The sequence below is a fragment of the Peromyscus maniculatus genome, chromosome 18 (assembly GCF_049852395.1).
Source record: "Peromyscus maniculatus bairdii isolate BWxNUB_F1_BW_parent chromosome 18, HU_Pman_BW_mat_3.1, whole genome shotgun sequence".
Taxonomy (NCBI): domain Eukaryota; kingdom Metazoa; phylum Chordata; class Mammalia; order Rodentia; family Cricetidae; genus Peromyscus; species Peromyscus maniculatus.
The window spans coordinates 12,373,006-12,398,083 of NC_134869.1; the positions used below are offsets into that span (position 1 = coordinate 12,373,006).

Genomic DNA, 25,078 nt, shown 5'->3' on the forward strand with positions numbered 1-25,078 from the left:
GAAGAAGCAGGGTCCCTGATAGAAATGCAAAACCTTTTGTCTTAGCTCCAAAATATTGACAAGGGATATGTCAATGGGCCCAGAAACTTATTTGATGTGTTGTATTTCTTTGTTTTTAAATTTATTTGAATTTGTATTTAAGTGAATTCATATGATATATTTCTATGTGTGAACACGTTCATGCAGGGACACATGCATGCGAGTGCCTACGTGTAGAGGCCAGAGGTCACCCTCGAGTGTCCCTTTCTCAGTTGTACGTTACCTTATATTTTGAGACAGGTTCTCTCACAGAACCTGGAACTCACAGATCTGGGCAGGCCAGGCTGGCCAGCAAGCCCCAGGCGTCTTTCTATTTCTCCCTCACCCCTTTAACACACTTATTTACTTATTTGTTATTCGGGTGTCCGTAATTTGAACTCCTATGCTCATGCTTACGCAGCAAACACTTTCCCGCCTCGCCATCTCCCCAGCCCTGCAGCTTAGGTTTTAACAAACCCATTGGCCGTGCATTGCTATGTAATGCATTATGTTCAAACTCGGCCTCGGAGGACAGCCATTGTTATCATATAGTTTTTGAGGGGCTAGCACTGGTATCTCCAAAGGAACTGAGACAAGAGGCTCCTTTTCCAGGCTTGGGGTCCTTCTCAGGGCTGCTTACTTAATTCAGTGTAAAAGAGAGACACTACTTCTAGTTTATAGTCAAGCGGAGGCAACACGGGGGGGCCATATTGTTGGTGGATTCTAGAAGGGGGTCCTCAGGAAGTATCTTAGAGGCTGATTGCTGCCAAGCCCTCAGGACACACTCATGTCTGCTAAAAGGCTTTTTGTTTGTCTCATATATCCCTTGGAATCTACTAGTAGCTAAGGCTGGCCTTGAACTCCTGATCTCCCTGCATTTGCCCCGAGGGCTGGTATCTGAGACCTGCACTGCCATACCCTGCCTGCTAATGTTTTAGAGCTGCTAGGTTTCTGCAAGAAGATACAGGAGCATTCCGCCAACAGCGAGGCTGTAGGGGATTTTGCTCAGAAGGAACTCCACAGGTACTACAGGCTACCATGGGAATATTTTAGGGTTGGCTTTGGATTTTTTTTGGGGGGGTAGTATCCAAGTTTAGGAAATTTACTTTTTCACTCCATCTCATACCTAAAGTTGAGTATAACTTTTAAGTCTCATTACATCTCATTGCATTCATTACACACGAGTACCACAGTGTACTTGGACATTACATTTCCTGTTTTATCTTACTGTATCCTGTCTTTTGTTTTCTATTTCCCCATTCCATTCCCTTCTCCTTTGTTCCACTCCATTCCATTCCACGTTGCTCCATTAAAATAATCAGTTCCATTCCACCTAGCCGATTTCATAATGGAGTCCGTGGTCATGACTATCAGTTAAAACGGCCATTTAAAGAAGTTAAGAATCCGAAGAGCATGGGGTTAGATGAAGAGTGAGGAAGACTTAGCCTTGGTAATACAGAGACTCGAGGATCCCGGCCAATTGCAGGAGTCAGTAACTTCCAGTTTGAAGCACCCACCTCGTGCCGGGTACCATGTTAAGCTTTGTTATTTTGTTTCCTGTCTAATTTGCACAATGACCCAATTGCATGTCATTTATTTGCAGCCGGATAGCAAATGATTTCCTTAATACAGAGGAAACTCAGACTCGTAGAACTTAGCCACTTTCGCCCGATCTCCCCAAGATGGCAAGTTATAATGATTAGAGCTCAAACTTTTACCGTTAGCGGCTCCAAAGGCCTAGTCCTTAGCCCATAACTCCGCGTAGACCACAGGACATAAGACACAAAGATGTCAAGGTGACAAATTTAGGACAGTCTCTGTGGATGGACTTTCACTAGTGAGAACAGCATTGATTCTAAGCTCTCTCCGATGTTACGTAGCTATCACACCAACAGTGTCCGTACAGATGTACAAGCAATCTTGTGTGTGGAAACCCAGAGAGGTTGCATTACTATACAGTTAGACTTTAAATTAAACAAATGAAAACCGATTTATTTTTATTTATATATGTGAGTGTGTATCTGTGTAGGGTTATGTGCAGGTGCCCGCAGAAGGCAGAAGAGAGTGTCTAAATGCCCTGGAGCTGGACTTCAAGGCAGTTGTGAATCCCTCCCCCTCAATGTGGGTTCTGGAGACTGAGCCCTGGTCCTCACAAGTGTGGTTAAGCACACATAACCTCAGCACTGTCTCTCCACTCTAAGCTGTGTGTGAGTTTTCAGGGCTTGTGTGTGAGTCTCAGTTGGCAGAAAGGGCAGAAAGAGCAATAGTTTATTAAATATTGTGAAATTATGAGGACCTTCTTTTTCTGACTGTAGATGCTTTTCTTCATCAGGACTGAGGCTATGTTCTGCACTTTGTCAAGAGCAGAAGTAACTCAGCTTTGTAGATGATTTTAGAGGGTTTAGCATATCTGAATCTTAAACTCCACTGAAACTACTTTGGGTCTAGATTAAGCAGAGAAGCAAAAAAGATTAGGAAATTGATTATTTCTCTTTCAAAGACCCACTTTGCAGTTTTCATATCTTATATGCACACAGACACATGCACACACACAGACACACTCACACAGACACACACATAGACACACATACATAGAGATATAGACACACAGTTATACACACATGTAGACACACACACTCACAGACACACTCACAGACACTCACACAGACACACACATAGACACACATACACGGAGACACATAGACACACAGTTATACACACATGTAGACACAGACACAGACACACTCACACAGACACACATACACAGAGATATAGACACACAGATATACATACACACGTAGACACACACAGAGACACACAGACACTCACACAGACACACTCACACCGACGCACACAGACATACATACACAGAAACACAAACACACACATAGACAAACACACAGACACAGAGATACACACACACACACACGCACATAAACACACAGAGACGCAGACACACATACTGACACACACAGATATACACACACAGACACAGACACATATAAAGATACACACAGAAACAGACAGACAGACAGACAGACAGACAGACAGACACACACACACACACACACACACACACACACACACACACAGTGTAGGAATTGAACCCAGGGCCTTAGCACACGCTAGGCAAGAGCTCTACCACTGAGCTATACCCATTGCCATGTACATTTACTTTTTAATCTGAAGAGGATTCAGAGCCCTGGGGGGGAAAGAAGGCTACATGCAGCTTTCTGTTTGTGGAAATGAAAAGGCTGAAAGGTTCAAATATATAATATGGAGGATTGGATGTGGGCGAAGTCATTCACCTCAGATCTCAGTTTTATGTAGCAGGGAAGCAAAGCTCAGGCAGGTCGATCACTTGTCTGAGAGGACACAGAAAATACATGCAGAGTCGAGGCAAGCCGTTGGGTTCTTAGAATGCTACATCGGAGTTCTTCCTGCCACACCCAGTAGCTCCAGTTCCATGTGTCTAAGTGCAGACACCAGGACTATTCTAACATTGGTGCCCACACATCTGTGAGTGCCATGGAAATGTTTTGCAATGCAAAGTACGTCTGGAAGGCCCTCCCTGCAGATTTCTCCAATCAGGAACCCATTGTTCAACTTCTTAGCGGCACTTACAATCTCTCGGCTCTCATCTGTAAGCCCAGGATATTGCTCATCCTCGGAAGTGGACACTACAGAGCAGGAGTGTGCTGTCAGGGAATTGTGAAGGTTGTCATTCACAAAGAGGAAGCAGTGATGCAGCCTGGGAGGAAAAGAGACCCGTTTTCCTCGCGCAAGCAAAGCGCTTAGATTGCTTGCCGTTTTGCATTCTCTCTTGCAATTCTTCAAGGGTATGCCTGAAATGACATATTTATGTATGGGTAAGAGTCCAAAATAAAATCTCAACATAATTCAGTCAAGAAGGCACAAAACTTTGCTCTCATAAAACGTTGCATCACTTCACTGGAGGTCAGCAGTAGGCAGTGTTTTAAAACAGTTTATGGTGTCACAGAACCCACGGGAGCAAAGAATCCACTTAAGGATGTTAAGGTGGCCTGCAGCAAATCTTCAACAGAGTAGAGATTATATGTAGAAAATTCCAAATGGTCTCAGAAAGTGACTCCCTAACCTGCCTCTGCCCTGCTCCTTCAGATGCTAAACATGCAGTCTTGTCAGAGGACTCGAGCCAAGTGCCAGTGACCTTACGTTCAATGTCACACCGTCTCAAGGTTTTACAGGATGTGACATACACATTTATGCTCACGTACACACATATTTAGTGATTAATGTACAGATGGGTCTTCTTAGTCTGTTTATAACTCAAGACACATTTTCTCATAGAAAATGCCTGCCCCCAAATATTTACCAAAAGCCCAAACCTGAGCTTTTAAGCAGCCCAGTTGTGTATGTAAGTTCCAAAGATAACTTCAGAAACCTTGTGTAAATGTGCGTGTGTGTACAAGCTCACGTACAACACTAGTGCACGTGGACACTCAAAGTCAACACTGAGTGTTGTTCCCCAGGAGACACACACCTTGTTTTCTAGACAATTCCTCTCACTAGTCTTGAGTTCACTAAGCACTAAGCTATCTGGCCAGTGGGCCTTAGGGAGCCGCTTGCCTCTGTCTCCCCAGTACTGGGATCACAGCGGTTGCTGTCACATCTATTTTTTTTCCCATGTGACTCTGACTTCAAGTCCTTGTGTGTGCAAGATAAACACTTAACCACCTGAACTGTCCCCAGCCCCTAGGGACCCTTTAACGGTGTCCCTTGCCTTTTGAAGAGGGCCATCTCTCTGTGCAAGGCTTTAGAGTTTAGCCTGAGATGCCAATTCCCAGGCTTCAGCTCCGCCCTTAGCAGAGATGGTGTGGCAGGGGCCCAGGCAGGCAAAGCCATTGCCAGTCCTTAGGAAACGTGGCCTCCTCGGGGACCTAGGGAGTACATTTCCATAGCTTCCCCCCGTCAGTGCCTCTTTTTCTCCAGCCATGAAGACAAACTTAAAGTAAAGCAGACATTTCAGAAAGAAATATTTTCATATATAAAGTCAATCTGTGGACTGACCAGGACTTTAAGCAGAGGAATCCCAGGACTATTCTTGGTCATTGACCAGTGCAGTAGGTTCATTGGGTGGCCTTTGGTGTCAGCGGCAGAAGGTCCCTGAGGAGGACAGTCTTTCCATTGTTTCCTCCTCTCTTCTCCTTCCCCCAGGCTCAGGGTCTTCTCGGGCAGGTGGCCCCGGTAGCAAATCGCTCATTTTATCCATCTTTGTTTTTCTGCTTCTCAGAGGATTTGAACTTTCCCAGAAGCCAAATGTCATTTTCTAACCTCTCAATGTGTAAGTATAAAATGGGACTTTTGTTCTCAGGTGTGAAGGTGACCTGCTCAAGATCTCTGGGTAGATGGGTTCTGTTGACAATGACTGGTTGCTGGTGTATATCTTCCTTGGTGAGACAGGACTGTGGGGAGGAGCCCTTCGACCCATCTGAGGACCTGGGAGTCAGCTTGCAAGCGCCATTAGAGAAGAGAACTTTAAAAAAAAAATGTGTGTATGTGTGCTCATGTGCGCACACACATGGGGTAGAGAGCAATGTTGGTTGTCCCCACTTACTCTCTACCTTATTCTTTTAGACAGGGCCTTTCACTGAGCCCGGAGCTTACCAATTCAGCAAGACTAGCTGGCTAGTAAGCTCCAGGCTCCTCCATCTCTGTTCTTAGCGCACTAGGATTATAGGTGTGTGCCAATCATGCCTGGCTTTTTTGTGAGTGCTAGGATCCAAACTCAGATTCTCATGCATGGCAAGACATCTTTCTGGCCTGAGAACTTGTTTTTAAACACAGAGGTTCCTGGTAGAGACGAGACTATTAGTTAAGGTTGGTGCTTTCAGTACATTATTAAATGAAAATTCATCTCAGGCAGATGATTTGACTCTGAAGGGTTGAGGCTTAAAGAGGAAGCAATGTGCTGACCTCACACATCGGTTAGGAGGCGGAGCCTGCCATAATGGTCTCCCCTTCCCACACCCCACAGAGCCCATTTTGCTACATTCCTTTTTGGAGAAAAGTTTTGTAGTGAATTCTTCAAAAAGTTCTGTCTGCTTTTTTTTTTCCTTTTCCTTAAAAAAGAAAGCTTGAGACAAACCAGTTTCAGAGGGTGTAGAGAGGGCAAGGCTCCCCCACAGTTCTTTGGAGTCCCCACCTCCCTGAATGAAATGCCTCATAATTAAAAAGCGCAGACTCTGTACGGACACTGAGTCTTTTCAGTAGAAACTGCGACTCCAAAAGTGGTTATTATGCATGGATGTGCTGTGCGAATTAGATTTCTGTGTCTTGACTTTAATGGCCCTGTCTAGATATGTGATTAAGCTTTTGTTCTTTGTCTCAAGATGACTGGTTAATGGAGTTGTGTGGTTTTAATTTCATCTGAAGTGCAGTTGGGGAAGAGGTAACGAACAGAGCCTGTTGCTTTCTGTCTCTTGCTCAGTCACTGTGACCGCTGTTTCAATATTTTCAGGTCTTGTTAAACAGCTGGAGTGATATGAAATTATGTGATGAGAGGTTTTTGAATACATCATGGAACTTCTAATTTAAAAATATATGACACAAAGAGGGACAAAGAATGAATTTTTTACTTGTGTCTTAATCCACATCCCCAAAAGACAGAGTTACCAATGTGCAGCCTGCGGGAAGTGAAGGAAAACACAATCTAATATACATAAAATTGTAGTTCCCTATCTGGGATCATCGGTTACTATGACAACTAATTCAAATGCTGGAAAGACCCAAGTAGTTAGGCAACTTGACTAGCTGTTTCTGACAGTATGGGGACTAAATGTATTTTAAAAACAGACACACGCAGATCCCATCGAGTGACCCGGGTGACCCAATGGTGAGGCATTGCTGTGACAACCAGAGGTTTTCCACAAAAGAATGTAGTTTAGAATCAACAGTCGTAGCCAGGAGAGCAGGCCCCAAGGCTGCGGCTCCTCACTGCCGTGGGGGAGACAGGTTAGGTGCTCACGGCACCCCTGCTGAATGAATCCAGGCTCACCTTGTCCTCATCTTCAAACCACCAAGAAAGGGGCAGGCTACAGTTGGAGGACACAAACCTGGAAAAGGAGAAGTGTCGTTCCTAAGATGCACAAGTACCTGCCAGGGCCTTATTTTATCAACTCTATTAAAAATGACTTCCCCCCTTCCTCTGGGTAATGATAGAGAAATTTGCTCTTACCTGCACATTCAGTTGGAATGATAAACTTGTAGATTTCTCCCCTTATCATCAGGCACTGTTAGGTAGAAAATAGAAAGCAAATAAATAAAAGCAAGTTTCCACATCTTTTGTTTATGTGTGCATGCACGTTCGTGTGTGTGCACATGTTTGAGCATGCATGTAGAGGCTGGGGGACAGCCTCGGGTGTCATCACAGAGACAGGATCTCTCATTATCCTGGAGCTCATCAATTATATTAGAGCAGCTAACCATTGTGTTCCAAGTGCCCGTGTCTGCTGTCCTAGAGATGAAATGAGATCAACATACCTCATATTTTATAAAACATGGATTCTGGGACTTGAACTTTGCTCCTCCTGTTTGCAAGGCAAATGCTTTATGGAGCAAGCCATCCTCCCCACCCCCAGCATAGTTTCCATGTTTTTAAAGCAACGTCGATCAAGTTCCATGAACACAGTAGTTCCATATGTACCTAAGCACATACTTGGGTACAAAGTATTTGAGGAGAGTCTGCAGAAGCGAGAGGAGAAGTTAGACGAGGTTCCTTCCCTCTGTGTCATGTGGACTTTTTAGGCTTCTAGGAAACACATCTTCAGGACAGTGGTTGGGTCAAGTATTTTCCTTCTTCTGATGAAATTTTCAAAGCAAATTCAATTATTTTCAAAAATGAGAGCAAGAAAACAAAACACAAATCACTGAACAGAAGGATTTCCTAGACTGCTCATTTATTTAATGAAGGAATGTGCAAGAAACACCCTTAAATCTGTGAGATATTTTCAAGAGAAAAAAGACAAATGGATTCAGATGGAACTGGGCAATGGTCCCATTTCTTTTCTTTTCTTTTTCTTTTTGGTTTTTTGAGACAGGGTTTCTCTGTGTAGCTTTGCGCCTTTCCTGGAACTCACTTGGTAGTCCAGGCTGGCCTCGAACTCACAGAGATCCGTCTGCCTCTGCCTCCCGAGTGCTGGGATTAAAGGCGTGTGCCACCACCGCCCGGCTGGTCCCATTTCTAAGGTTTGGCAATACACCTCAACCTTAAAGCAGTTATTGGTTTTCATGGAAATATAGGCTGTACCATGTGGGCAGGCATTCAAGGCATCACTAGTGTTCATTCCCCTTATATTTTGCTACTAGTTCTTTCCTTATGGGTGTTCCAGGCAATCACATAACAAAAATGGCAAATACTATGTTTAAAGCCCCTCTCTCCACTTTCTCTGGTAGTGAAAAGGACATTCTGTAAAACTATGGATTTTTGTTTATTTTCTTTTAAACCGTGGATTTTTGGATTTAAATATTAGTGTATTACATCACCCATAGAAAGATTCTGATACTGACTTTTGCTTTTGACAAGGTTTTAAAATTCTATCTAATCTCTAGAAAATGTCCCACAGACTTAAGAAGCCTTTATGAACTATGAGGCGCTGTTCTGAAGCCATCAAGGGAAGAAGGAAGTGCTGGACAAGCAGGAGACAGGGCCCTGATGATCCTCTTCCTGCCTTTCTTGTTGGGAGTTCTAAATACTAAGAGCAGAGTGTGGGGGGAAGGCACCAGCCCGAGACCAGCAGGAGCTGCGGAGAACAGCCGGGTTGCCATCCCTTTCTCATTCCCGTTCCTTTCCTTCCTCCTCCTATGGATGGATTTAGTCAGAGAGTCCATTTATTCCTGGGCAGAAAACCCATGGTATAGTGTGCTTTAGAGATCTCCACTGCAGTGAAGTGTGGGACATTCACAGCAGCAGACCTACCCTAGAAATGTCTCCTCGACGTCGGAGGACCAGACTGCCATGAATCCCAGGTTTCTATTGTCCCCCACCCCTGACGTGTGAAAAAACGAAGCTGCCTCCATTAACTTGAGTGTTGGTTGTATATTATCAACCCCCTTCGCGTGGATAGGGCAATGGTGTGCGGTGAACATGCTCCGCAGGAAGCTTGGGAGTCTTAGTAGTGGAAGCTTATCTTGGAAAACGTAAGGAAAGGATACTGTGGTTCAACAAGATGGCTCACTGGGTCTAAGTGTTTGAGTTCAATCCCTGGAACCCACATGGCAGGAGAGAACTAACTCTCACAAGTTGTCTTCTGACCCTCTTTGGACACACATACACACACACACACACACACACACACACACTAAACAAACAAACAAATACATAAAAATAATAAATGTAGTGGAGTAGTGGATACCTGTTCTACCTACCTATGACCTTGAAGTAGCTGCCTTTGGGGTGTGGCTCGGGGGCTACCCTTGAGACCTGAGATGCATGTAAGTCATTCTCTTCTCTCCCTTCTGGGCTTCGATGGTGCAGACTGACTCAGGCGCCCAGAACAGTGGAGGACAGTACCTCAGCCTTCCAGGACCCTGTGACAATTCTCCTATCCTGTTTAGTGAGTTTCCTTTCCTAATAAATTCCTTTATCCTTTAAGCAGACTCCAATGGACTTCTCGCTATAACTGATGCCCAATGTGGGGCATGAACCCAAGACCCTGAGATTAAGAGTCTCCTGCTCTACAGACTGAGCTAGCCAGGCTATCCTTTAAGCAGACTCCAGTGGATCTCTCACTATAAACAAACAAACAAACAAACAGATGTAAAAAGAGACTAATCTGCAAGTGGATTTTTTTTTTTCCAGTAGAGAACAAGTAGATGTTTTTAAAGTTCACTTTGTTTAACAGTTATCCCATGCTTGAAAGAATAGCAATTAAAAACAGCACAAATAAAATTAGCAATGAACCGGGCAGTGGTGGTGCATGCCTTTAATCCCAGCACTCGGGAGGCAGAGCCAGGCGGATCTCTGTGAGTTTGAGGCCAGCCTGGTCTACAGAGAGAGATCCAGGACAGGCACCAAAACTGCATGGAGAAACCCTGTCTCGAAAAGGCAAAAAAAAAAAAAAATTAGCAATGAAAAAGAGGCTATAACTGTACATATAGAAGTCAGAATGACTATGAGAAAATAAAAACAAGCTTATGTCAGTAACTTAACAGTTAAAATGAAAATATTACAAGGAACAGAACATGTGAAAGCCTTTGCACAAACATAATTTTACATAAGTATTTTATAAAATACTGAGAAAATCCTGAAAACCTTATGATCTTGAGATACATTAGCTAACACTCTCATAAATACTTTAGAAGGAAAAGAAACCATTTGAATTTGGCATAGTCTTATAGAAAACTTATACTATAAATTCAAAGAATAGATTAATCTTAAGCAAACTTTTCCACAAACTTTGCGATGTTCCTTGTATCACATTGACTGTGAAAACTCTACATTTCCAATTCCTAACCTCTCCCTAAATGTATGCCATTTGTAATATGACTTTGGGACAGCTTGTCCCCAAAGAAGTGGGGTCTACTTCCTTAATCTTTGCATCAGGATTAGTTTCATCAGTTACTGTAGTGATTATAAAAGGTAATGGAAGGGATGGGCAGGAAATGATGATGTGCGGGTCATCGCCAGTGCCTTGAGAGGTATCCCATGCTTTTGGACTCCTGACCTATCCATCATGTGTGCATACCTTGGTTGGCTTGTTGAATGTGAAAAACACATAATAACTCAGTCATTCCTGTCATTTCATCCCATAGCCCACCAACTGTGAGGCACATAAATAAAGAAATCTTAGATGACCCCCAGTATCCAGCCCACAGACTTACCAGAAAAGGCCAACCACATCTAGTCTAAATCATGTGAATTTTCAGCTGATCCTCAGACTCATAGGGATTCATGCTTATTGCTGGAAGTCATTAAGTTTCAAGATGGCTTTTTCAACTGATGGAAAAACTAGTATCTACAAGTGGGGTGCCAGTAATACAAAAGCTGAAAGCATGTGATGTGGCTTTTCTAACTGGGCTTGCTTCAGAGGCTGGAGAAACGGTAAGCCAACTGTGGCAAAGCCAGAAAAATGGAGATAACATTGTTACTGGAGGGTGGCCATAGATGACATATGGTAATACTTGCTTATGTAAACCAGAATAGAGAAGATGACCTATAGATGCTTGGATTTGGTGACATGGGTTCTCAGGCAGAATGCTGAAAATGTCATCTGGCTGCCCCCCAAACTGTGCAAGATCCAGTCTGACAAGATAAAGAAGTGGTTAAGGAAGGACGGTTCGGTTTCTAGACAAAATGTAGAGGGCATATGGAAAGCAGAAGCGCTAGCCTGGAAATAAAATGTACTCTAGACTCTCCATTTGGCCAAAGTTTCTTAACTTTAAATAGAACCTTGAGGTGTGCATAAACTCCAAGTTGAGTCCTTCAGACTGTTTATGTAGACTACCGCAAGAAACTTACCGCAAGAAGTGGTGCCACATAGATCTGTTAAGGTCATTGTCCCAAAGTAGAGTCACATACCCAAAGGAGAAGTCTTAGAAACAGTGGTGGATTTTTTTTTGTAAGTTTTGAAAAATACATTTGAGTGGAGTTGGGTACATGACATGAGCTCTTGAGTGGGTTGTATAAATCAGCTCCATCAATCTTAGATAAAATAGATTGAAGAGTAGGTAAATTTAAAAATGACTTCTGGCCCCAACTTTCTTGTGGATGGGGGAAGTTTTTAGTGTCTAGTATCAACCACTTCCCCAGCCCTCAAAGATACTTTAGGCTGCCAATGAAAGAGTAAGTGTACCCCAAAAGGAAAGACAGGAACCATGGCAGAACAGTGGGCAGAACAAGTAATTACCAAGAACAGCATATTGGGAGGACTGCTCCGGAATATTGCGGAAGCCTAATCAAAGCTGTCTCCCTTACTGCAGGGATGGGTTTCCCTGGCAACGTCCCTAGGTGAAGTGTCACAGTTGCTGTAAAAACCCACAGGAGTTGACAGCGATAACTGATAGGCTTCCCTATCCTGAATTATGAGGTTCATATAATTTTTATATTGAAATTAGTCAAAGAAAATACAGTGATAAAAATCACAGAGCATTTTAAGGAATATTAGTATGAGAATTTGATCCAAAATATCAGCAAACTAATTTGAGAAAACTCATCAATGCAACAGCGGCCTAATGCTGGAATGCCAAGCTGTGTACTCTGACTTCAAAGCAAAAGAATAACACAGATGGGAACATTAAAGAGAATTCTGTCTTATGGAGCATGAGTGCAAAATTCTAAACACAAATCTACCAAGCCAAACCCACCATGTTAAATATATTTCGGGGAAGTGAGGCCAATTTTTCATGAGAAAACCAATGAACTCACCACGCTAAAAGATGAAACTATAAATGTAGGGAGTGTGCTTCTGGGTAACCATGGTGGATTAGAACTGCCCCTTGGGATCTAGTGAAGGAAGTGTTAGAATAAGAAAAAACAAACAAACAAACAAACAAACAAACAAAAAAAAAACCAGACTCTTCAAAGTAAAAAGAGAGGAAGAGTCTCAGAAATCCAGGAAGAAAATGAAGGGGAACCTGGAGGAAAGAAAACCAAAAAGACAAGACGAGAAGATGGATGAGGTGGAACAGTAAGATGAACACAGCCTCTGCTTCCATGTTCTCTGGTTGGAAGGAAGCAGAAGTTCCTTCCAAAGGGGAGCCGGGTGTGAGACAGGCAGTCCTTCCTACCCCAGGACAAGCCCACAGCCCTCCCAAGCCTCAAATCCAGTCTAGCTGTTGGTGAGACACTGATACCTCCAAGTCGGTCGGAGAGATGAGGTGAGGGAGAGAGGAGGATGGAGAGAAAGAGGTGTGTGTGTGTGTGTGTGTGTGTGTGTGTGTGTGTGTGTGTGTGTGTGAGAGAGAGAGAGAGAGAGAGAGAGAGAGAATCCACTTGTCAGTCAGTATGACCCAGGGGTCAGTGCCTGGGTGCCATCTTAACAGAGCAAACTGATGACTAGGGAAACGACTCCGTGGGGAAAGTATGAAGCAATGGTGAGGACGCTGGACTCAGATTCCCAGAATCCATGTCAAACCAGGCCTGGTAGCACACGTCTGTAGTCTCAGCACTTCTACAGTGAGAGGGGAGCCGAAGTCAGGAGAAGCCTGAGAGCTTGAAGTTCAGTTAGCCTGCCTTGTGTAGTGGCGAACAATAAAAGCCCTGGTCTCCAAGGGAGGGTGAGGACCAATATGTGAGGTTGTCCTTCGACCTTCCACGTGTATCTCCCCCTCCCCCCAATGATAAAAACCTAGAGCCACACAATGATAGAGTCCTCCCCTCCAACCTCCCAGCGATCCCGGGGGCTTGTGACACTGTTCCTGTGAGATGAACAAACGTCTGCTTAGCCCAGGTAGGGAAGTGACGACAGTCCAAAGTGCAGATACCACGAAAGTCAACCCGGTGAACGGATGACTCCTGTTGTGGTTACTCACAGGAGCATGGGTGAAGGCTTACCTACAGAGCCGAAAGGACTCAAAGCCTACCCAGCATGAAAGCTGGTGTTCACTGCATTATCTGCAGGCAGCTCGGAAGGCTGGAAAGTGTTCTCTCCAGGTGGCTCAGGTGGTCTGAGCGGGTTTTCTGGCAGCTTCGTTGGTTGGTCTCTGTTTCCTGCAGGCAGTTCAGATGATCCCTGCTTCTTCCAGGCTGCTTGTCTTGTGTGAGAGTTAACCCTTCAGCAGGCCTCACTGCTCACAGTGCCTGATGGAGCTGTAGCTTCAGGGACTTCCGGGGAGCTATTTGAAGTTGTTTACTTCCTGAGCTTAGAGGGCTTCGCTGCGGGATGCAATGTTTCACCTCCTAGCAAACATTCTGTGTCTCAATGACCTTCCCTCTGAGATGGAAGGTTTTTAATCTCAGGAAAGTGCCGCCCAAGAGCCTGAGAGGGAGGAAGAGCTTGCCACAGTCCCAGGGTGAGGGAGGTCCAGAGAGCCCCTGGGGAAGACCCGGGGGACCAGCTGAAGGGAGAGGGACCTGGTGCAGGGAGGGGGGAAGTACATAGGGACAGACAGCCTCACCTCACTGCTCACAGGAGCAGATCTCATCAACCGAAAATAACACGAAGTGGTAAGCCGAGGCCATGAGAAGGAAAACCAAAAAACAACCCAGAGCCACCAAGAACAGTGCCGTTCCGTGGTGTTTTTGTTACAGCCACGTTTTTTTCAGGTGATGAGTACCACCCAGGCGGTCTTGGTACAGGGACAGGACTTCTGCCTGTCCTGACCTTACTGCTGTGGCTGGAGACATCCTTTCCCACCCAGTTAAAACGTCCCCAGGTTCTCCCCTGCCCGCAGGCTGCAAAGCTAAGGTTGACCAGCAGAGGTCTCTGGTATGCAAAGAAGAAAAGCTACCAAGTGGAGACGAGGTGGAGACAGCTGGGGGTGGGGTGGGGTGGGGTGGGGGACAGACTTGAGAGCCTTGTCCTACCCAGAATATTATAAACCATAGGAAGACAAGGAGCCCACAAGATCAACCGAACGTTCCAGCCTCCAAGAGTGCAACCGCAGTCTCCATCTTAGCTGCTCTCTGCTCTCTTTGGAACCCTTGTTCTCCGTTGCCAGTTTTTACTGGAATTTCAGCAGGATTTTTTCCTTTATTGTTTTTAAAAACTGTATTTTACTTATCACTCCACATCGTACAATCATCTAATTTTCTTTACAATTTTAAAATTATTGGGCATGTTTTTCCTTTTTTCTTAGCTTTCTTTTTTCTTTTAGCCCCTGAAGGTCCTCCTTTGGAGAAAACTGTTTAGTAGTATTTTGACTTTCCTTACTGATTTAAGAATTTCCTTATGTTTTCATTTTGTATTCTTATTATATTTATCTAATTTTAAAACCCTTTTCACCACAAGGGACTCCCCCTCCCCATTTTTTCCACTTTAATCTAAATAGTTTTTAATTTCATAGTATATTCTACAGTAGTTTGGCCACTGTGAGTTTTTGTGGTCATTGATGATATATGAGAGAACTGTAATTAATTTTAAGTGTCCAAGAATTGATTTCATGAGAAAATTATAATTCGTTGAAGTATGTCAAAACCTGAAACACACACACACACACACACACACACACACACACACACACACACACACACAAAACATGTTCATATGGAAGATTTAGAATTTTCACTGTTTCTCTTTGCCTCAGGTTTAGACTTTGATGCATTTCCACCCAAATGTGAATGTGTTTTAAAAAATAAAATAAAACTAAATAAGTGTTCCAAAGTTTGGATGTGAGGAATGTCCAAGCTATTCCTACATGAAAATAATTTCAGGAGGATTTAGCTGTGTCGGATGTCAAGATTTGTTACAAATGGGTAGCAATTAAAAGGCCATTATGGCGAAGTAGCCCAATGGAATAGAAGAGAAAGCCGTAAATATGGAACCCTGCTGCCTGATAGAGTTTGCATTATACAGCAGACCCCATCAGAGAGTGGGCCTCACGTGTAAGCCATGGAGAGCAGTGGCTGATGTGAGGCGAGGAAGCCCAGGGCATAAATTGGCCGCTTCGAGTAGTGATGAAACTATGGACTAATCTATAAATAATGATAGGGTGACCGATTGCCTCACAGGACAAAGAAAGTTGATCCTTACCTCATACCATAGACTTAAATACCAAATTACCTCACACCAAAAGACTTAACTGTAAAACCGTAGTAGGCTAATCTTTGAGAAAATTCCTGGTATAGGGCTTATGAGATGGCTTGGCCAATGAAGGTCCCCAGATACCAGCCCTGGTGACCTGTGTCTGATCCCCAGGCCTAAATAGAAATTGTACATGAGGAATACATTCTGTTTATAAGCACCAAAACAATAACCAACCAAATAAAAATCAATAAGAGGAAGAGGAGGACACAAAGAATCTGGGGAGGGCTGGCACCCAGCAAACATCCCAATAGGAAGGCAGGTAAAGAACTCACAGAAACTTGTTACCAAACAACCTGTCCTAGTGGTGGCCAATGAGGATGTGAGGACAGTCATGCAGTCAAGAGATGCAGGGGAAATTGAAAATAGGATAGAAATAGGGATCTCCTCCACCAAATTGAGTAGGATGTTGGTCAGGTGTGAAACAACCAGCATCAGTATAAATTTGTGTATCTCTTTTGAACAAGTAGGTATCATATGCTGCATATAAACGTGTGCGAATTTCATCCCCGAATGCCAGCCTTGGAAATCCTTGCACATATACACAAGGAGTTAATGTTCAAGAACACAGAAGCATTGCTCAAAACAGTAAAATGAGCAAGTCCTCCACTGGGGCCCGCAGAGTGAAGCCTTGGGGTGTAATTCTGGATAAAATGTGGTGTGCATTGGCTTTTCTGGTTGGCAAGAGGGAGGGAAATGTCTTAGGAAGTGGTTGCGAAGGTTGATGGATATTGGCTAAGATCACAATGGCAAAGACTTCTACCAGGACCCTGGCTTAGGGACTCCGCCTGCGTTGGTGTCTTCTGCCTCACGAGTCTTCTCTTCTGTAGTGTGAAACTACTGCCTGCTGCTCGTTAGTTTCAGCAACAAGATGAAGAGTAAGATAACTGTGAGCAAGTGTTTAATAAAGCTAATCTCTCTTGCTTAGGTGTTTCAAAGAGGAAGCTCATGGTGTTTGACATCCGCTTATTCCAAAACACAGGGCCTGCTGGTCCCACCCTCAGCCAGTGCACGCAAGTCTCTCTCTTCCTCCTCCGCTTCACTGGCAGTTCTCCGCTACTGTTGGCCTATAAGCCCCTGCTAGCCCCTGCCCTGCCTGCTGTTTGGTTCTTAGTGCCCTGGGCAAAGGCTGGCATCTCATAGGCACTTAGAGAACATTTTCTTCATGGATGGATGGATGAATGAGTGATTGAGAAAGAGAAATTTCCAAGACAATTTCCCTCTAAAACAATTTGAAAAATCACATTTCTTTCCCTCTTCAAAATGCCTATTATTGTTTAACTCACTTTCTTTAATCCTAATGCATGTGATCTGATTTGTTAGAAAATAATTTAGTATATTTTAGGATGGGAATAAAATGTTTGTGCTAGGGCATCCAGGGAACTAGTGGCAGATACAGGGCTGGCTTGGGTCACAGCACAAGGAGCAAAGACAGAAGAATCTGGACCCATTTGGCAGATTGAAATGTTAGTGAGAGTGCTTTCCAGGAAAACCACCTTGTCCTCAGCTCCCTGAAGGTCACGGGTGCCCAAAGCTGCAGTCTGTCCACCTGCACAGCTGCTTCCTTATGCTTGAGAGTTCCATTGTCCACAGACTGCCATCCTGTGAGGCAGACATCATCAGTCACAGCCCTGCTTTTGTATGGAAATGGCATCCATGTGAACACAATTGTTATGGTTAATGGCTAACATTATCTTATTGGAGAAACCTAGAGACATTCACGGATATCAGATTTATATTTACAGAGGTTTATAATAAAAGTGATATAAAGTATTAATGCTGAAAGAGGTTAGGAAAATACAGAAGGCAAACAAGCATCTTGTGGAAGTTTTACTGAAGGTACTTATTTTTAAATGGCCAAAATTGCATTTTTATTTTTAAGAGAGAATTTCATTTCCAGCAGAATCACGTTGCTGCCTTTTTCTTCAAAACTTCCTGTCCTTCAACAGCATATTTCCTGGATCACAAGTGCCCCCTTGAACAGGACAGGGGACAAGAGAGGAGTATTGCTGGGCCCATTGGAAGATGGGGTTTGCATTGCATGGTTTCCAGACCCCTGTCCACCATCGTAGTTTCTGAGGACTCTGCCGTGATGAAGTTTAATTATTTAAATCCAATCAAAGCTCCCTTGGTCTCTGCTCACAGCCTCTCAGGCTGCTGCTTCTATGTGGCAGCTCTGAGGAGGTGCTTGGGGGTAGAAATGAGTGAGAAGTAGGGATGTTTGAGGGGCAGGAGGAGGCAACGAGGCTTTGATATGTACGGAAAACATTTCTTAAAATAACTTACCTTGAAATAGCTGTTTCACTTTTCCTTTTTTAAAAATTATTTATTTTACATCCCGATCACAGTTTCTCTCCCCCGCCCCCATTTCTATGTTTCTATTCAGAAAAGGGCTGGCCTTCCACGGATAATTACCCACTTTGCCTTTTTTAATGATCAAGTTTTAGTTTGAATGTTTGAGGCATGGAGAAAAAAAGTCACAAATTTCTGTAGGCTTTGATTAAAAAGCTTATGTTTTTGGTTGAAATAACGGTAACATTAAATTGTGGCGCCGTGACTGACAGATGGCTCAGCAGGTAGAGGTGCTTTCGGACAAGGTTTGACAACCCGAGTTCCTTTATCAGGACCTGGGTAGTGGAAGAAGAGAAGCCCTAGGTTTGTCCTGTGACCTCCATGTGCATGTAGATACATATGTCATTCTCTACCCTAATAAATAGATATTGGAAAACTTCAAACTTGTAGCGGTCCATAAGAAACTGGTACACTTTTTCTTTTCTTTTCTTTTTCTTTTTCTTTTCTTTTCTTTTCTTTTCTTTTCTTTTCTTTTCTTTTCTTTTTTTTTCTTTTCTTTTCTTTTCTTTTCTTTTCTTTTCTTTTCTTTCTTTTCTTTTCCTTTCCTTTCCTTTTCTTTTCTTTCCTTTTCTTCTCTTTTCTCTCTCTCTCTTTCTCTTTCTTTCTCCTTCCTTCCTCCCTCCCTCCCTCCCTCCCTTCCTTCCTTCCTTTCTTTCTTTTGTTTTTAGAGACAGGGTTTCTCTGTGTAGTTTTGGTGCCTGTCCTGGATCTCACTCTGTAGACCAGGCTGGCCTCGAACTCAGAGATCCTCATGGTTCTGCCTCCCAAGTGCTGGGATTAAAGGTGTGTGCCACCACCACCCGGCTTTACTAGTACACTTTCTTAGAGAATATCTTCAAAGGTTTGTCATGACCTTGTTGCATTACGTCAGGAGACACTTAACATCTCCCCAGACACCTTTCCGTATCTTAAGACTGGTCATGTATTTGGATGGAATCAATGCAATCTTCACATTGAAACCCCCTTTCATTAGTGACTTCAGGATCTTTTAACATCAGTTTCTGCATTAATGGTCACAATATAACAATCACCACATTCTATCAGAAGTTCTGCAATACTGATAGTATTTCTACAAAAACTTTGTCATTAACTATCTGTGTAGCCTGGGACAAGAAGGATAAGGAAAAGGATAGAGAGTTTCTCAGTTTTTTTTTTTTTAAATTTAATGAGTATCTGTTGGGTCACAAGAATTATATTATGTGTTAGGGACACCTAGTAAGCAAGAACATCTACATTCTTCTGCTAGGAGTTTATAGCATGGGGAATACAGTTAATAAACAACTACGATATGGTGTGAGGTAGAAAGCCTGTTCGAGTTCTCTTCGACTCCTAGCTTGAGGTGATTGTTATTGTTCCGATCTACTTTATAGAAAGTATTCATCTATTTGAGATGCTTTGAAAAGACCACCGATTAGAAAGCTCAAGTGAAAGAAAGTCAAATGATGGACAATGGCCATTAAAAGCTTGTGTGAGGAATCCAGCTGTTATTCCTTGGGCACTTTCAGTTGGTCAGGCTGAGTAATGTGTGTCTGTATGACTTCACCTGCAGAATGAGTCAGAGCGTTGGCCTTGTGGTTGATGCCATTACCATTTCCTGTTTTAAGTGGGAGGGGCTTGAGAGGCAAATGATCTGAGTTGTCTTAACAAATCAGAGCAGGGTGCAGGATTTGAATCCAGAGTTCACAGTCTCGTCATGCTATTTTTTTCTGCCCAAGACATTAGTGTTTTATTAATGGTCTTTATAAATGGTTTCCCACTAATGCAGCTTGGTGAAAATAACATGGGCTCTCGATTAAAAAAACAAAAACAAACACATTCTCCTCCATCACCCCTTGTCCTTTGGTATTGGTCTTTTGATGCTCCTGGACCACAGTGTCCCAATTCAGAAGGCAGAAACATTTCCCTGCCAGTGAGCACATTGGTGGCTTTGGGTGGACACCTGACCACCATGTCTGAGTGATGAAATTCATGATAGATATTAATGAGGCTACCGTCTCTTCCTACCTTAGGCATGTTTTCTCATTAGATGGGTGTGGGGGCAGCCATAAAGGTACGGAAGACAGAAGAGCATTAGGAGGACCTTAGAGCTATGGCTTCGAAGCCCACAGATCCTATCCAGTGTGTAATGTCTTTATCAGGTCCCCTGCACAGCACTGTGTGCGCTCATGATGTAGGAGAAACAGGAGGAGGAGGAGGTACCATGTACAGGGCAGGCTCTAATCCCGTTGGAGATGCTCTCTCAGGCTTCCTTTCTGCAGGGTGACTGGTGGGAATGTATTTCAGCATGAGGAATCGTGATATTCTTCCTTCACTCACCAATCAAAGGGGCCTTAATGTTGCCCCACATAGAAAATTAAAGCAAAGATAATAAACTACCTTTACTTTGTATACTGTGTATACTTTGAAATCCAGCTTCAGGAAATAAAACAGAATACTTTTTTTTTTTAACATTGAAAGACAAAGAAATTCCACCGTAGGTTATTTATAAATGTCTGTAGATCTCTTGGGGGGTGTAATTCTCACTTGTTATTAAAGAGGATGCTGAGAGGTCTGACTTCATTTGGAATTTTAAGTTATCACAGGTTGGGTTTTTTTTTTCTCTGAAACTCATTAAATTTTAACTAGATGCACACTTTCTGTGTTGAACTGTAGGGAAAGACATATTGGAATATCTGTCAAGTATGTTGTTGTTACTCATAAAAATATGTCTAGTTTTAAGCCCTGGAACACGGATCTGCTTGGAGGCAGCACTTGTCATCCGGCAGGGGAAGCTCCTGCTTCCACCGAGGAGCCCAGAATCTTCTCAGAAGTTCCCTGGCACATTAATACTCCAAGGCCAGTTTGAAAATTTCCCATTCAACTCCACTAAAGAGTTGAGGGGGTGGGATGGGGAAAGAAAAAAACACTTATCTTAAAGATTCATGATTCAAGCGGCCGATAGAATCTGCAGTTTCCATAGTGCTGGGCCCTAGATTTCCCTTTAATGTAATTAAGCCTCAAGATTTATGAATACAACAGGCCAGAACTTGATCCGTGTTCGTTTTCAATTACTGCAGTGAAAGGGCCCTATCCAGATGTCTCTATTTATAACATTCAAGCAGGCCGGGCAGGGGCTGAGGGGGGGGGGCAAATTGTCAACTTGTTAATTCTTCACAGAGGGTACTCAGCTGAGGTCCTGGCTTTGACCCCGTGACAAAAGGCTAGAGGCCCTGGGGGCGAGGGCATCAATGCTTCCAGGGACAACATGGTGAGCCCCGGGGGTCACTCGCTCTGCTTTGTAGGTATTTCTGTAATAATGGGGTCCATTCCTTATTTTTTATTTCTGTTACAGTTCTGGGAACATGGAAGGGTGAAAAAAAAAAAACTGGCTCGAATGTAGATGTGAAAGACAAATATATAGAATGAGAGCATCAGGTGTCCCCTGGCAACAGTAACCAGGATAAAATGCTACAGGGGGACCCCACAGTATGCAGTGACCCACGTAATCGGGCCTATTTTGGGAGCATTGTTTTATTTTTCTTTTGAAGGGTGTTGTGTCTTTTTTTTTTTTTTTTAAATGTTCCCAGGTCTACAATTTAGTTTTGCCAGGATTATTAGAACCCAAGTGTCTTTTCTTTTGCCACAGTTACAGGCTTATTTCTTTCTCGAGCAGGTTTTCAGCCACCAGAAACCCACCTGCTAGGGAAGCCTAAAATATTCTATTTTATTCCTTTTTATTTTTTTTTCTTTGTAAAAGATTTCTGTGCTTTCCAGGACCATTCTACAGGCTTCTCAGACATGTGCAAAGTGTTTTCTTACATGAATGTGGATGTCTGCATGGAGATATCATTTTAAAAGGAAAATCCCAAACAAAAGGCTTAGATATAAGAGCCCAGCAGGGAAGGCAGGCCCACTAATGAAACGGACCCCGTCCAGTAAAAAGCCCCAAATCCTACCCACGCTTTTCCTTGGCGGCATGTGTCTAGTCCATCATTTTATTTTCTAAACTCCCAGCCCCGAGTTGTTACCTTGTAAACAAGAATGAACTGGAATATTGCGTTTGTGGAGTGATAATTGGCTGTTACATGTGGCTCACTCAGCCAGAGAATGGTTGGCTGATTCCCTTCCAACTCAGAAAGTCCACTTCTGAAAGGGACTGCAAATCTTCTTGGTTAGTCCCTTTAAATCAATTTGGGTTTTTTCTTTTTTCGAGTCATGACCTTTACAGGCCTCAAATTTATTTCAATGAATTTAAACAGATTTGAATAGAACAAGGGCTTGTTAAAAAAAAAAAAATCGAGCTTCCACCAGGTTTAGTCCATTGATGCCCTTCAGCATGACACCTCTCTTTCTCTCCCTTTATTTAAGAAGTTATTTAATAATTCAGTACCAAATCCAATCAAGTTCAAAAACTTCATTAACCATAAATGTGCCCTTCTGGTTTCAATGAATATACTTCAGATACAAACATCATTTCTAACCACCAACTCCTCTTTTCTTTTTGAAAATGAATGTGTACCAGACACACAGGACAGGAGCTCAGGACTGAAATCTATCTTGATTAATCATTCCTCCTGGAAGTCTGTGGTCTGACAGTTTTAGCCATGCATCTGGGTCTTGCAGAATCACGAATGCGCGCTCCGCTCTCTCGCTCACCCGTTAGTTGCACAGTGGCTCTGGAACCCGCTTGAAAGAAGGCACAGTATTTCCCCAAGGTTTTCAGACGTCGCTTGGTTCTCTGCTGCTTCCGATTGGTTCTACCATATTGATAGGGTCAATTGTGTTGTCTAAAGTGTTTTTAAGTTACACTTACTTGGCCTTGTTTGTCTTTTGAAAGAAATTAAGAGTTAACTTGGGAGACAACAACTACTCATTAAGCTTTTTAAAAAAAAAGTGGGGGAATTTTCAGCAAAAGCGCTGAGAAGAGTCATCTTGACCTCACTGCAGAAGGTAGATAGGGTATTTAAAGTAGAGGCAGGATCAGGGCATAGGAGACGTGACCGGTGGCATAGGAAGTTTGGAGAAGCCAACCCTTACCCTTCCAAGGCTTTTTGATAATCTTCCAACCCACTATGGACCATGCTATTAACAGTGGTAAAGACTCCAGTGACCCCAACTCTTCAGATTCCACCTACCCAGAATCCTCCAGACTATACTTCCAGCTCCTCCAGTCTGCCCAGCATACATACCAGTCCCATGGACCTATGTGTGCCCATTTTATTAACTTGACTATTCTAGTTTAACCTTTGGCCTTCTTAGAGACTCTTATAAACTCAAGATTATCCTCTGGTCATTTATACTCTGGCTCCCCTCTGGTGAATACCTTGCTATATCTTGTCAAACAGTGCTCAAATCCTAACATTAATTTATAATCTTTTCAGGTCCTAGATACATATGTGTCCCACCTTTGACATAGTGACACAATGATGTCATCCACAAACCTCACGCTTGAGAACTGTGCATGCTTAAGTACTTCTGTTTGAAGTAAGTTTATGGTTTGTGTTGGTCACTGGCCAAGGGTTGGGCATGCCTTCTTCTCCATCGTCTCCAGCTGTTAGCTGCCTCGACGTCTCCTTCCTGCAAATGCTGCCACCTCTCCAGGCTGCTTGTGGGTCTCTGAATGCATAGCTCCTCTGCATAGCTTTATGTTCTCATTTGTCTCCCATCCAGACCCGTTTGGACAGTGATTATTATTATTTTTTTAGGAAGCCATATAAGGTTGTTTATCTCTTCTTATTGTTTGTGACTCACCTTGCTTAATTCTGTTTCCATGATGGGATCAGACTCACAGAAGCATGTATGGAAAGAACTCCCGACTTTCAACAGTGATAGATATGAGCAAGATGAACAATATGGCTATACAAAATATTATCCAAATATTAGACTGAAAATGAGCTTCAGAGCCATTTTATTATTTCTTAATTCAAAACTTAAATTATTTTGAGAATTTCACATGTGAGTACTATGCTCACATCATTTCTGACACCCCCTACCCCTTTAATTTCTCTGTGTCATCCTCAGTTCCTCTCAAATTCATGACCTCTTTATTTTCTCTCCCCCCCCTCTCTCTCTCTCTCTCTCTCTCTCTCTCTCTCTCTCTCTCTCTCTCTCTCTCTCTCTCTCACACACACACACACACACACACCACACTCATGCATGTGTAAATACAATCTGCTGAGTCCATTTAGTGTTGCTCCCGTGCACGTGTTTAGGGCTGACCTTTTGGGATTGGCTAGACTATTGGGGATTTGTCCCTCAAAAAGATTGCTTCTCCTCTCTCAGTAGTTAGTGTCTGTGTCTCTTCATCTAAAGGCAGCCTAGTGGACTTCCCACATCCATATTGCCATGTCACTCCAGCCACTTTGAAATCATTGTTTCTAGCCCATTCTTAGCTGATATCATATACACAAGTGCCCACTACAGAAAACACATGGGTATGAGTTGTAGTTGGATGTTTCTTGGGTCCTGCCATGCCCCCACAGTCCCACGGCCCTCTTATAGAATTGTCACTCAGAAGCTTATATTAATTGTAACTGCTCAGCCATTAGCTCAGGCTTATTACTGACTAGCTCTTATACTTAAATTAACCCATAATTCTTATCTATGTTTAGCCATGTGGCTTGGTACCTTTTCCCAGTTCTGTCTTGTCATCTTGCTTCTTCCGTGTCTGGCTGGTGACTCCTGACTTAGCCTTCCTCTTCCCAGAATTCTCCTTGTTTGTGTATCCCGCAGCAGTGAGTCATCCCACTTCTGTTTCAATGTAGCTTCTTAGGATCAGTTGTTTGCTGGAGATCAGACTGTCGCAGTGTTTAGTGGTAGAGAAGGGTAGGCTGTGTGCACCTAAGAAGAAACAGCATAAGCTTGCTGGGGCCTGGCTTTCATAGCTTGGCTTTGGACAGTGGGAGCTGAAGGCTTAGGAACTGATGGCCCTAAACCTGTATTTTCCATAGTTACAAAGATTACTGTATTAAAGTAAAGATTAATACAGTAAAGATTACTGTATTAAAAAA

General features: G+C 43.2%; 2 protein-coding genes across 4 annotated transcripts in view; one reads left to right on the forward strand and one right to left on the reverse strand.

Annotated features, from left to right (window-relative positions):
- C18H12orf42 (chromosome 18 C12orf42 homolog) overlaps positions 1 to 25,078 on the forward strand; it is a 150,437-nt gene that overhangs the window by 21,638 nt on the left and 103,721 nt on the right. The window lies entirely within an intron of this gene.
- Positions 1 to 25,078, reverse strand: part of LOC143269410 (uncharacterized) — a 49,008-nt gene that overhangs the window by 7,440 nt on the left and 16,490 nt on the right. For both annotated transcript variants that reach the window (XR_013045808.1, XM_076554570.1), the window contains exons 2-4: positions 24,696 to 24,908; positions 7,235 to 7,289; positions 3,643 to 3,863 (exon numbers count right to left, since the gene is read on the reverse strand). Coding sequence is in view for 1 of the 2 variants with exons in the window: in XM_076554570.1 (XP_076410685.1) it covers positions 3,643 to 3,863; positions 7,235 to 7,289; positions 24,696 to 24,719 (300 nt within the window). In the remaining variant the exon portion in view is untranslated. The remainder of the gene's footprint in view (positions 1 to 3,642; positions 3,864 to 7,234; positions 7,290 to 24,695; positions 24,909 to 25,078) is intronic.